Here is a 13,867-nt window from a genome sequence, read left to right on the forward strand (position 1 = left end):
TTGCTATTATTAGGTCGAGTATGTAAACTTCCCAAGGCTTTTGCTTTGAGGGGAACAACACTCCTTTAAATGTTCATGTTCTGGTATGTTTGTTTCCATTCTAATCTTACTGCATATAGTAGTATCTGTCCATTTCCTTTAGCATGTTTTCCTTCTTACCTACAGTGTTTGTTTTAAACTATAATAAGCTAAAAATGATCACATCTGATGACTATGATATCATTTGTTAATGAATTCCTTCATTTATTTAACAAATGCTTTTGAGTTCTTGTGGTTGTATTGGGAATACGGTGAGGAACCAAAAAAAAAAAAAAAAACCTTCCTGGAATTTACAACCTAACTTTAATCTTCTCAATCTAAAGTTCAAGGGAAAATAGCCTGTATCTTTCTTTCTTCAACCCACATTAGAACCTTTACAACTCTCAGAGGTCCTTTGTGATTATTGGATATGCGTGACGTACTTTGTGAAAGGGAAAAGAAGTACAAAGATTAAGGAGTTGTTTACGGTCTGATTGAGGCCATGCAGTTTTGTTTTGTTTTGTTTTGTTTTAATGCACATATATACATGAAAATATTTAAAATTTTTATGCACATATATACATGAAATTATTTGAAATTCTTACAAACACTTGGGATAGAAGAACAGAATACTGAGGGAATATTTAAGCAACCATTATGAGGGAAGTAAAGTTAGTGTTAGGCAGGTTGTTTTGGAGTGGTAGGTTTTACAGGAAAAATTTCAGAGCAGAGATGCTTTCCTTTGGCACAGAAGAATCAGATAGTGAGATGGGAATAGGCAAATTGTATTATAGTGGTGGAGAGTTGCCACTTTTCCATGAATTTAAGGAGTGCCGTCTAAATTGGTTAATATTTTGAATTTCCTTTATTTCTGAACATATTTTGAGTCTGTATTTTTTTGTTTCTCACGAACACTAGCAACTAAAAAACGTAAATTTATCTTTGTCAAAGATGATTTGTTTACATGATATGATGTCTTTCCAATGATAAAATTGTCGTTCAGAGCAATAAGGTAAATCGAAGGTTAGATTTTTCTAATCTTATAAATCAGAAAAATCAAATCAATCTTTGAACAGATCAGTCATTAAATTGAATTTCTTTTTCTTTACTAGGATCCTCGGTTCAATGCAGAAGTTGACCAAATTACAGGCTACAAGACACAGAGTATTCTTTGTATGCCAATTAAGAATCACAGGGAAGAGGTAAGCCAATTTTCCGTTTTATAAAGGTCATTTGAAAACATTCTCTTTTTGAAAAAAAAGTTTTACTTTGCATACTTATGAAATAATACTATAGGGACAAGTTAACTACTAAGTGCTTAAATATTCTGCTTGCTTTTTTCTTTTTTTATTATTTAGATAAGGCTGAATCTTGATAGAGACTTTACGTTGACTTAGAAATACATTTCAGGGGCACCTGGGTGGCTCAGTGGATTAAGCCGCTGCCTTCGGCTCAGGTCATGGCCTCAGGGTCCTGGGATCAAGCCCTGCATCTGCCTCAGCATCCCTGCTGAGCGGAGAGCCTGCTTCCCCCTCTCTCTCTGCCTACTTGTGATCTTTCCCTCTGTAAAAAAAAAAGAAAAGAAAAAAAAGAAATATATTTTAGACATTTTATTTCCTTACCTCCTCACCTTCATCACCACCTAGGACCTTATTTTATCCTAAGATGAAAAACTGTGGTTGTGGTTGGAATCTATTTCATATTATATTGGAAGTGTCTGAATAATGCTCATTTCATAAATGGTCATTCAATTTTAATGGTTATCAGCTGATATTTGGGGCAATTGAAAATGAGGTTTTGAAAACATGAAAATTGTGGCTAATTCCAAGTAAGTTTCACTGTGAAATTATAACAAGAAAATAAAATGCTTGGGCTTATATTTCACCTAACTAGAATTTTGGATTCTGTTAGCACTGAATTCCCTTTTTATTAATAGTTAGTTAAAAAAAATAGTTAATAAATTATCAATCAAATTATATCTTTCAGTTAAATGCTCTCAACTCTGGCTGCCGGTTACAATCAACTGAGGAACTTCTGATATATTACCATTTAAATCTGAATCTCTAAGAGCAGGATATAGAAATTGATATATTTTTAAAGCTCTCCAAATAATTCTGAAGTGTTGCCAGGTTGAAAAAATCACTACTCTAAATGAAAACAAATAGATTGAAAGCACCCGTACTGGGGGATCTCAACCTTGGCTGCTCATTAGAATCACCTGGAAACTATTTAGAAATTTTAATGCCAGGCTTCACTTTAAATCAAAGTCTCTGGACCTGGGACTCAGGCATCAGTATTTTAAAGCTCCCAGGTGATTACAGCACGCAGCCAGGTTCCAGAACCACAGAACCACTCCTAAAGATACTAGAAGCTCTTTGATGAATCTACTTGACTTATATTCACATTCTGACATCTTTCCTTTCTCTCCTCCATCCAGTCCTTTTCCAAGTCCCATTGATTTTTTTCCCATTGAGAGTTTTTCTCACTTCAGTTTCTTTCCTTTCTTACCTACTGCCATAATTCAGATATTGTAGTAATGCTTGAACTTTAAAAATATTCTCGTAAGAGGCTTCTCTACTTGCAGCCAGTTTCTCTCCAATCCAACCTGCTAGATGTCCTGGGAATTTTCCTAAAACACAGCTTTCTAAATCAGTGCACCTAAAACATTAATGTTCACATGAATCCCGTGGGGATTTTGTTCAGATGTAGTTTCTGAATTCCATAGCTGCAGGTGGGACCAGAGATTCTTTTCTAACAAACACTAAGTTGATGCTGACACCTCAAGTCTGCAGATCACAATTTGACTAACAGGATTCCAAACTAGTCATTTCTCAGTAGTCTAAAATAAATTCTCAGTGCCTTGGAGTTGCTACATGGTTTTGTTTTGTTTTTTAAGATTTTATTTATTTATTTGACAGAGAGAGACACAGCGAGGGAGGAATACAAGCTGGGGGAGTAGGAGAGGGAGAAGCAGACTCCCTGTGGAGCAGGGAGCCCAATGCAGGGCTTGACCCCAGGACCCTGGGATCCTGACCTGCTCCAAAGGCAGACGCTTACCTACTGAGCACCCAGGCATGCCGCTACATGTTTTTTTAAGAGGAAAGTTAGAGTTAAAGTCACTAAAAATACCTGCAGTTAAAACATGATTATGAGATTGATTAATTTAATTGGTTCATTAATTAGGTGGATAAATAATTAAAATAGAAAAGGCCATACATGGGTTAATGATGAGTTTGCCAGATAAAACAAATAAAAAGCATGCCCCATGCAATACTGGGGGCATAGTTATGCTAAAAATTATTTTTTGCCCCTCTGAAATTAAATTTGACTAGCCTGCCTGTATTATCTGAGAGCCCTCAGTACAAACCATAGGCTGTGATTCTGCGCACTTGAGAAGAGAGCGTTCAGATTCCAGTTAGTTAAGTATATGGTAACATTGTGGCCCACAAAACAGCCTTATAGTGGCCAAGAGGCCAGGTTGAGTCACGCTCTAATTAAACGTCTCTTTCTAAATAGAAACTGGGGCCCAGGGGAACCCGTGAGAATGTGCAACAAAATTACCAGGATGAAGTGCGTGGGATTCCCCTCCTGTAAGAGTGACCGCAGCACATATGTGTTTGTGTATGATGACCTGAGAGGATGATTTAAATTAAACAAGCAACAACAGCCCCAACTGTGTTGAAGTATAATTTAACACGAGAAAATTCACCCATTTTAAGTGTGTTCTGACAGACGTGCACACATCTGTCATGTAACCACCACTGTAATCAAGATACAAAACATTTCTGTCACCTCAGATATTTCCGTGTACCCCTAGCTGTGGAGGTCCTCGCCCTCCCTCAACCCGGACCCCTGACAATCACCAGTCTGTTGTTTTTTTTTTTTTTTTATAAATATTTTTATTTATTTATTTGACAGAGAGAGATATCCACAAGTGGTAGAGAGTCAGGCAGAGAGAGAGAGGGAAGCAGGCTTCCCGCTGAGTGAGGAGCCCGATGCGGGGCTTGATCCCAGGACCCTGAGACCATGACCCAAGCCGAAAGCAGAGGCTTAACCCACTGAGCCACCCAGTCTGTTTTTGTCTCTGTTCTTTCTGCCTTTTCTAGAATGTCATGTAAACGGAATCCTGCTGTAGGTAGTCTTGTGTCTGGGTTCTTCCCCTTTGTACATTTGTGAGATTCATCCATGTGGTTGCGTGTGTTAATCATTTGTTCCTTCTTATTGGCAAGGGATTGATTCCCCGGTGGGAATATACCATTTTGATCATCCATTCGTCAGTTGATAGATACTTGAGTTGCTTCCGGTTTTATGAAACAAGCCACTGTTCTGAAAGAAGCCACTGTCAGAGTTTGCATACAGGTCTTTGTGTGGACACAATGCTTCCATTTCTTTTGGGTAAATAGACAAGAGGTGAATTGCTAAGTCATATAGTTGGTGTTTAATTTTATAAGAAGCTTCAAAGACTTTCTCAAAGTGGCTGCACCATATGCATTCTTACCAGTAATATGAGAATTTCAGTGCTTCAAGTCCTTGGCATGTTGCCAAGGTGTTACTGGTTTTTAAAACTTTTAGCTCTTTTAGTAGGGATGATTTGAATTTGTTGTTTTGTTTTCTTTTATTTGAGACAGAGAGAGAGCATGAGCAGGGGTGAGGGGCAGAGGGAGAGGGAAAAGTAGGCTCCCCCACTAAGCAAGGAGCCAGACTCGGGGCTTGATCCAGAACCCTGGGATCCTGACCTGAGATGAAGGCAAATGCTTAACTGACTGAACCACCCAGGAACTCCTAGGGTGATTTGTATTTGATTACATGAATATATAACCCCACTCTCAGCCAATGGCTGTCAGCTCACTTCTAGATCTGATGACAATGGGTCCAGCTGCAGGCCCCAGATTGTGATTGTCCAGCACTCCCCCTAAGATTCCTACTGGGTGCCTGAGAATCCTTGGTAGGCCTGCCTCCATGTTCCTGCATCCCCCTGCTATCTCTTCTTCACCCTCTAATGATTGACTAGGAAACCAGGGCTCTTCACTGGTCTCCCCACAAATTCATTCACACCAAGCATTTCATGGGACAAAGAAGCCTCAGTAACTTCCCTGGAGACTTAGGCACATCCCTGATGGGAGGCCTTGCTGATTCCTCATTTTCAGCCTTCTCCCACCTGCTCCCTCCTCTGCCCCCAACACTGGCACCACTCAGTTCATGATTATTTCCTCTGAGTATTTTCTTCAGAGACAAGGAATGAAGAGAAACAGAAGAATAGACCTACTCTGCTGTTGTTAAAAAGAAAAAAAAAAGAAAAGAAAAAAGTTATTTGGCTAACGAAGAACAAAGGCAACTGAGAAGTTGCAATATATAACTTCCAGAATTATTTTAAAATTTATAGCTATGTAGACAAACCCAAGACAGTGTTTACTTTTGTAAGTATAGAGTACATACAGACACACTCTTTTTTTCTCACAAAACTTTTTTTCTCACAAAACTTTTTATTTTTATTTATTTATTTTTTTAAAGATTTATTTATTTATTTGAGAGAGACAGTGAGAGAGAGCATGAGCTAGGAGAAGGTCAGAGGGAGAAGCAGACTCCCCATGGAGCTGGGAGCCCGATGCAGGACTCGATCCCGGGACTCCAGGATCATGACCTGAGCCGAAGGCAGTCGTCCAACCAACTGAGCCACCCAGGCATCCCTCACAAAACTTTTTAAATTGAAATGAAATAAGTAAGGCTTTTTGGAAACAGTTGCTAAGACTGCTTGCTCTGGGCTTGAATCCTATCTTCACCACTTACTTAATAAGTAGCCAGGATGGAATTGGTTAATCCCTTCCATTTTCAGTTTTCTCATCTGCAAACTGGGTGTTATGAAAGGACCTACCTTGTTGTGAAGGACAGATGCTTTCCTGTATGCTGAAGGTTTACCATAGTTCCTAGCATACTAAAAGTGATCAATAAATGATTTTGTTGTTGTTGTTTTACTTTTTATTTTTTTATTTTTTTCAGTGTTCCAAGATTCATTGTTTATGCATCACACCCAGTGCTCTATGTAATACGTGCCCTCCATAATACCCACCACGAGGCTCACCGATCCCCCCACCCTCTCCCCTCCAAAACCCTCAGTTTGTTTCTCAAAGTCTACAGTCTCTTATGCTTCATCTCTCCCTCCGATTTACCCCAATTCACTTTTTCTTTCCTTCTCCTAATGTCCTCCGTGTTATTCCTTATGCTCCACAAATGAGTGAAACCATATGATAATTGACTTTCTCTGCTTGACTTATTTTACTCAACATAATGTCCTCCAGTTCCATCCATGTTGATACAAAAGTTGGGTATTTATCCTTTCTGAATACAATATTCCATTGTATATACAGACCATACATTCTTTATCCATTCATCTGTTGAAGGGCTTGGCTCTTTCTGCAGTTTGGCAATTGTGGACTTTGCTGCTATGAACACTGGGGTACATATGACCCTTCTTTTCACTACACCTGTATCTTTGGGTAAATACCCAGTAGTGCAATTACAGGGTCATAGGGTATCTCTATTTTTAATTTCTTAAGGAATCTCCACACTGTTTTCCAAAGTGGCTGCACCAACTTGCATTCCCACCAACGGTGTAAGAGGGTTCCCCTTTCTCCACATCCTCTCCAACACTTGTTGTTTCCTGACTTGTTAATTTTGGCCATTCTAACTGATGTAAGGTGGTATCTCAATGTGGTTTTGATTTGAATCTCCCTGATGGCTAATGATGATGAACATTTTTTCATGTGTCTGTTAGCCATTTGTATGTCTTCATTGGAGAAGTGTCTGTTTATGTCTTCTGCCCATTTTTTGACATGATTATCTGTTTTGTGTGTGTTGAGTTTGAGGAGTTCTTTATAGATCTTATATATCAGCCCTTTGTCTGTAGTGTCACTTGTGAATATCTTCTCCCATACCGTAGGTTGACTCTGTTTTGTTGACTGTTTCCTTTGCCGTGTAGAGTCTTTTGATCTTGATAAGGATCCAAAAGTTTATTTTCACTTTTGTTTCCTTTGCCTTTGGAGACATGTCTTAAAACAAGTTGCTATGGCCAGTGTCGAAGAAGTTACTGCCTATGTTCTCCTAGAACATAGAGGAGATATGATATCTATCTAGAGATAGATTCCTGCTTCATGTTGAGGTCTTTTACCCATTTTGTGTTTATAATAAATGTTACTTTTTTAAAAGGAGACATAGAACTAAGAGAACTTTTCTGAGAGATAAGGGATGATAAAATTACATGAAGAGATCATCAGAACCATACGATAACCAACCAGCGAGGCTCAAGTGATAATGAGTGCAGTCCCCGATTTAGCTGATCTGTTATCCTCCAACTTTCAGCTTAAAGAGAAAAATGATTTGCATTGTTTTGCTTATAAATGAGGCAGAATGAATTTGGTGCCTTCCCTTTGTGTTACTGAGTAAACTAATACCAATTCCATCTAACTACCAGGGAACCTAAAATGAAGTGTGATCTTATGAACAATCGATAAACAGTTTATTTCATTGGCAGTTTAAAAATGTCCTGGTACTTTTGAATGACCCGTTAAGACATAGGCACTGACTCTGGAAAGCTGCTTGAGTGGGAAAGCTGAATATTGAATGCTAAAGTCTGAAATATAACATAGTCCAGGAAATTGAGGAAGATTTTTAAGATTCAGTGAAACATATAATCTCATTTGTATCTTCTTCCTGTTCAATATCCCAACTAATTAAAAAATTTCAGGAGTTCTTTTCATTGATGTTGTAATCTTAAGTGTAATGGATACAGCAGTGCCTTTTTAGGAGTAAGAATCATAGATACTGTTAAAGTTCTGTGGCAGAAATTTTTGAAAAGAATCATAGTGAGTAAGTTTTGACAATCTTTCTCTCTTCTGCTTCCTTCCAAGAGAATGGGGTTAGTGGGAAAAGTCCGGGGGGAAAAATACTGGAGAAGCTTGAGGAGGCTAAAATAATTTATTTTGGAAAGGCTAAAGAGCTGTTGGCTAGAGAAAAATAAATGAAGACAAGAAGAGGAAGGGTCAAGGGAGAGAAGAGATCCAGCCCAGGCTGTGTATTAGAGTGGTTTGAAGACAGTGGGGTAGGACCTTGGAAATAACTGCTGTCCCATGGAAACTATTCTAAGGACCTGGCATATATTACTTCATTTAATCTTCCTAGAATCCATAGCAGGTAGTCATTATTTGTTCCTACTTAATAGGTGAGGAAACAGAACATTTAGGAAACTCATCCAAAGGCACGTAACTAAAAACTGGCAAAGCTGAGATTCAAATCTAGGGAAACTCTAAGTGAAAGAAGTCAGACAGAAAAAAACAAGTACCATCTGATTTCACTTATATGTGGAATCTAGGAAAAAAATAAGGAAACAAAAAAATCAGAAATAAATACAGAGAACAAACTGGTAGTTGCCAGAGCGGAGGAAGATAGGAGCAGGTGAAACAGGTGATATGGAGTAGGAAGTACAAACTTCCAGTTAAAAAATAAATAAGATACAGGGATGAAAAATATAGCATAGGGAATGTAGTCAGCAATATTGTAATAACTATGTATGGTGACAGAGGGTAAGTACATTTGCTGTGGTAAGCATTTTATAACATATGTAATTGTCAAAACACTATGTTGTGCACCTGAAACTAATATTGTAGGCCAACTATGTTGTTGACTATGTTCAACAACAACAACACAAACTAGGCAATCTGGCTATAGTGTATTAATGGGGGAAGAATGGTTTCTTAAAATTCTGCTGTCTGTATCCACTTTTTTCCCCCTGCAGTTAAGTTATTTGGTGGCTGAAGGAGGTGGTAGGAAATATACTGATTTTTTTTTTTTTTTTTAAAGAGAGAGAGAGAGAGAGGAGACAGAGAGTGTGTGTGTACACAAGCAGGGGAAGCAAGAGAGAGATATACATTGATGTATCTAGCATAGCTCCATATGGAGGCAGGATTTGAGGGTGAAAACAAGGAGTGTTCTGTTGCCTGTGTTCTGATGACTTTTAATGATAAGTGTTTAAACCATTCTGCAGACAGACTCTTTTAATTTAAAAAATTTTTTTTTAAAAAAGTTAGAGAAAGAGGGATCAGAGTCACATCCTCTATAGTATCCTAAGAGGAGTCTGTCCAGTAAACAGGAGGAAATTTTCGCCAGGGATAAAAGAGTTACAGGAGCGTGTTTCATATTAATCTGGGCCAGTGTGCTCCAGAGAACGATGATATGCACATAAAGCATTATGAGAAAAGCTGCAGCAAAGTATGAGTTTCTAGGGCTGCTGTCAAGTTTCTTTCATACTTAATGCTGCATTTTTGGGACCTGGACACTTGGACCAGTTTTTATTTTTGTCACTTGGCATTAGTTATTTCTGTAATGAGACAATTCTTTTATGTTTAGTAAAGAAGTGCAGGGAAGCGCAACTCTTTCTAACACAGATGACCTATTTCTGAAACACTGCCCTCCCCTGAAGTATTTGTTCATTATGACATGGTAGAGATATATGTTCTTTTGTATTAATAGGCATTACACCAGTGAAGTAGAAGGCATTATTTCGAAGTAATGTGAGTTCTTTGAAAATTTCTTACTGATCTGTGCTGGAGGTTATATCCAATAATGTCTCTCTCTCCTTTTTTTTAAGATTTTATTTAATTTATTTGAGGGAGAGTGAATGAGAGACAGAGAGAGGGAAAGAGAAAGCAGTAGTAGGGATAGGAGCAGAGGGAGGAGGGAGAAGCAGATTCCTCACTAAACAAAGATCCCAACTTGGGGGCTTGATCCCAGGACCCTAGGATAATGACCTGAGCTGAAGGCAGAACTTAACCGACGGAGCCACCCAGGCACCCCATCCACTAATGTCTTTCAGGCTGGGCTCTTGGTTGTGTGTCAACTCTAGTTACTCAGTAGAAATCTAATTTGGAATCAGATTTTTTTCTCCTCTTTTTTTTATTTTAGCATCTTGATTTTTATCATACTTGATGATGTACCCATAACTCTCCAATGTGGATATAAGTTATAATAGAGGATACATGATAACTTTTTTCCAGTGTGATAAAGGAGCATTTTAGCTATCGAAATTTATATCTTCTTTAATTAAAAAAAGGAAAGAAAGAAAGAAAGAAAAACACCTGAAAATCTTAGGACACTTGGATGGCTCAGTCCGTTAAGCATCTGACTCTAGATTTCAGGGTGGGTCATGGTCTCAGTGTCCTGAGATTGAGCCCTATGTCAAGGCTTCACCCTCAGCTCAGGGTCTGCTTGAGATGCTCTCTCTTCCTAGCCCTCTGCCCCTCCCCCAGCTTCCTTGTATGCACACTATGCATGCACATATGCTGTCTCTCTAAAATAAATAAATTGTTAAAAAAAAAAAGACAAACTGAATCTAAAAATATTTAAAAACCTAATCTTCATGAGTTTTTATAAGTACTTTGATGAATCAAAGAAATTTAATGCATATTAAAAATCACAAAATAAAGCAATGGAATCAGATGTGTAATAAATTGCAAACATAATTTTTTCTAGAATTTAAGTTATATGGCCTTCTTTGCTTGTTTTAAAGTAATCTCATTTTTTCCCCCTCTGAATTCTCTTGTTTGAACAAGTAACTATTAAGTCACTGCAGTACATAGAATCCTGGTGTAGGCAGTGAGGATATTTAAAAAAATGAAGCAAAGAAGATACTCGCTGGAATTTTTTTTTCAACTTCTAGATGTAGATCTTGTACACCACACATTAACTATTAGTACATGGTAACAAGACAGATATTAAATGAGTTCATTATTCAACTCACTAATTTGAAGGAAAAGACTGGATTTTGAGAGCTCAAGAAGTTACAGAGGAAAGATACAACTTCTAGATGTAGATCTTGTACACCACACATTAACTATTAGTACATGGTAACAAGACAGATATTAAGTGAGTTCATTATTCAACTCACTAATTTGAAGGAAAAGACTGGATTTTGAGAGCTCAAGAAGTTACAGAGGAAAGATGGTCTCATTTGGCAGATTCTTGCTGTTTATCCCAGAGACTTAAGGGAGGCACATACATGCTTTAATGAGGGGGCTGAGGCGGAGTAGATGCTTGCCAGTGATCTCGTGCTCACTGTGTCGACTGGGTCTTAAATTTGACAAATAAGCTTGAAACAGATAAACATCATTGCTTTATGCATAATCCTTCAGTTCTAAATCAAGCTAGATGAAAATGCAGCTACAAAAAGAAGCGGAGTTGAATTGCAGATTGTCAGTTGATTTCAATCTATTTTAGTCTTAAAGAATTGGCTAGTTTCATGGTTTAAAAAAAAAAAAATTAGAAGTGTTCATTGCTCTTATTCCCCTGCGATACTCTTTCTTGTAGCTTTGTTTTTAGAAACAAAACAAAAGTAGTCCACAAAGTTTCCGTTTGTTCTGGACTTGATGTCATGATGGTGATGATCTCTTCTCTTTGCTTTTCCACACTGCCCTTTAAATAATAAGTATATTTTTCAAAGAAGATGGTAACCACTTCCCTAAGGAAAAAAACATTTGTTAACAGCAGCCAATGAAAACTCCAGTGCTAATAGGTTAAATCCCTAAGGCCACGCTGCTGACCCAGGAGAAGAAAGGGTGAATGAGGGCTTGAGGCTGATGATTACATTCACCATAGGCTGTATTTCTCCAAATCTTACCTTTAATGGACAGAAAATTTAGTCCAGACTGAAGGTTATGTTTTATTCAATATAAAGTTTATCTTCACTGGTAATTTTGGAATAACTATTTCAGCACTTGTTGGAATGCATTACATTTTTAATGTAACCATTTATAAATTTAATTTTGAGAAGTTTCATGTAGGCCCTGAATAATGAATATTAGAGGTCTGGAACAAGTTGCGGATAAGCATAAACAGTTTTTTTGTAGGATATCTAACCCAGAACTACATAATTAGGCCCTTGGAGGGGTCTTTAATTATTAAATGATTTTCATTTTCTTCATGTACTTTTAAAGAATTAAGGTGTTGTCAATGACATTCCTACTCTCAATAGATAGAGGTGCACACATCTGTGTTCACTTTTTAAGAGCCAAGTCACTTAGGTAAAATGCTTTATGTAAACTGTTAAAGTACTCTGTATTCCTTCTTAAATCCTCATCTAAAAATCTTTACTTACTTCTACCAGAGAATGGAAATAAATATTCCAGGCTCAAGAACTTTTTTTTAAACTTTTATTTATTTATTTATTTATTATATTTAAGAAAATTTAAAAAACAAAGAGCAGGGGTGCCTGGGTGGCTCAGACTTCTAAGCACCTGCTTCCAACTCAGGTCCTGATCCTGGGACCCTGTGATTAAGCTATTGAGTGTCTGGCTCCCTGCTCAGCGGGGAGTCTCCTTGTCTCTCTGCCCTTTCCCCCACCCCAAACTCATATGCTTGCTCTCTCTCTTTCTCTCAGATAAATGAATAAATTCTTTTTTTAAAAAAGAGCAAGAGGGACGCCTGGGTAGCTCAGTGAGTGAAGCCTATGCCTTTGGCTCAGCTCATGATCTCAGGTCCTGGGATCGAGTCCCAAGTCGGGCTCTCTGTTCAGCAGGGAGCCTGCTTCCTCCTCTCTCTCTGCCTGCCTCTCTGCCTACTTGTGATCTGTCTGTCAAATAAATAAATAAAATCTTTAAAAAAAAAGGAGCAAGAGATGATCTTATAAAAATTTTGAATCGTATTTTTCTTTTTTGCATTACTTCATAGCAATGAAATAAAGTGAAAGTAACCTAGATTTAGAATCCCAGATCTATTTGATGATTGCATATTATTTCATGATCATCAGTATTGTACTTATGGTCTTATTCAACATGACAAATTGCCCTAAGCTTAGTGATTTTGAACACCAACATATATTCTCTCAGTTTGTGTGGCTCAGAAATTCCTGCTGAGTGGTTCTGGCCCAGGCTCCCTGCAGGGGGTGACACTAGGCATCTAGGCAGGGGTTTTGACTCATGCTTGAGTACCTACTTCCCAGGGGGCTCACTCACGTGGTTGTTAGCCAGAGGGCTCAGTTCCTCACTAAGTGGGCCTCTCCACAAGGCGCTCAGTTTCCTCACCATGTGGCCGAGAGTGAGCAAGGTAGAAGCACCAGTACCTTGTCTGACCAAACGTCCAAAGCCATTCACCTTCATTTCATGGTATTCTGTTCTCTAGAAGCCAGGCATCAAGCCAGCCCAGACTCAAGGTTGGTGGGCGGGATTAGGCTCCACCTCTTGAAGAGAGAAGTATCAAAGAATTTGAGGAGATATTTTGAAACCACCAGCAGTACTAGATGTACTTTGATGCTTTATTCTCCTTCCTTAAAACTGGCCAGAGGATAAACAAGGAATTCTGCTCATTAATTAAAATGATTATTTCTCAGCTTTTCATGTACTAAAAAAGTGACATGAATTACCAGAAGCGACATAGGCTGGGTTTAAACAAAGGTGGAGGGTTGGTATGTATACTGTGCCCAGCTGGTATAAGTTAAAGGGAAGAAGGAAGCAGAAAATTTTAAAAAAAAGGAAGACTGAGGAGAAACAAGGAAGATGCTTGCTTCTTCCGCTGTGGCAAGTGATTGAGACATGAAGAGGCTTCTGAAATGTTATGTCACAAATGCTAGTCTACATGAGATCACTGTACGTAATTTAAATGTTTTGCTCCAAATACCTACAGGAAACACTCACTGGCGTCCTTACTCTCTCTCTGCACCATTGTTTTTCAAGTCTACTCATGAATCAAAAGCAGAAGGAATGTGTGTGGTCCTTTGGCACAGTGTTTGAGTGTAAGCTGGAAGGAGGGAAGAGCCTGGAGATGAAGCTATGCAGGCAAGCAGAGGCGAGATCGTGAAGAGCCCTCC

The 13,867-nt window shown here is 38.3% G+C and overlaps 1 protein-coding gene across 3 annotated transcripts in view; it reads left to right on the top strand.

The window, feature by feature from the left end:
- Positions 1 to 13,867, top strand: part of PDE5A (phosphodiesterase 5A) — a 160,005-nt gene that overhangs the window by 38,182 nt on the left and 107,956 nt on the right. For all 3 annotated transcript variants that reach the window (XM_059169445.1, XM_059169461.1, XM_059169453.1), the window contains exon 3: positions 1,131 to 1,220. In XM_059169445.1, the coding sequence (XP_059025428.1) occupies positions 1,131 to 1,220 (90 nt within the window). The remainder of the gene's footprint in view (positions 1 to 1,130; positions 1,221 to 13,867) is intronic.

Source organism: Mustela lutreola, chromosome 1 (genome assembly GCF_030435805.1).
Source record: "Mustela lutreola isolate mMusLut2 chromosome 1, mMusLut2.pri, whole genome shotgun sequence".
Classification (NCBI taxonomy): domain Eukaryota; kingdom Metazoa; phylum Chordata; class Mammalia; order Carnivora; family Mustelidae; genus Mustela; species Mustela lutreola.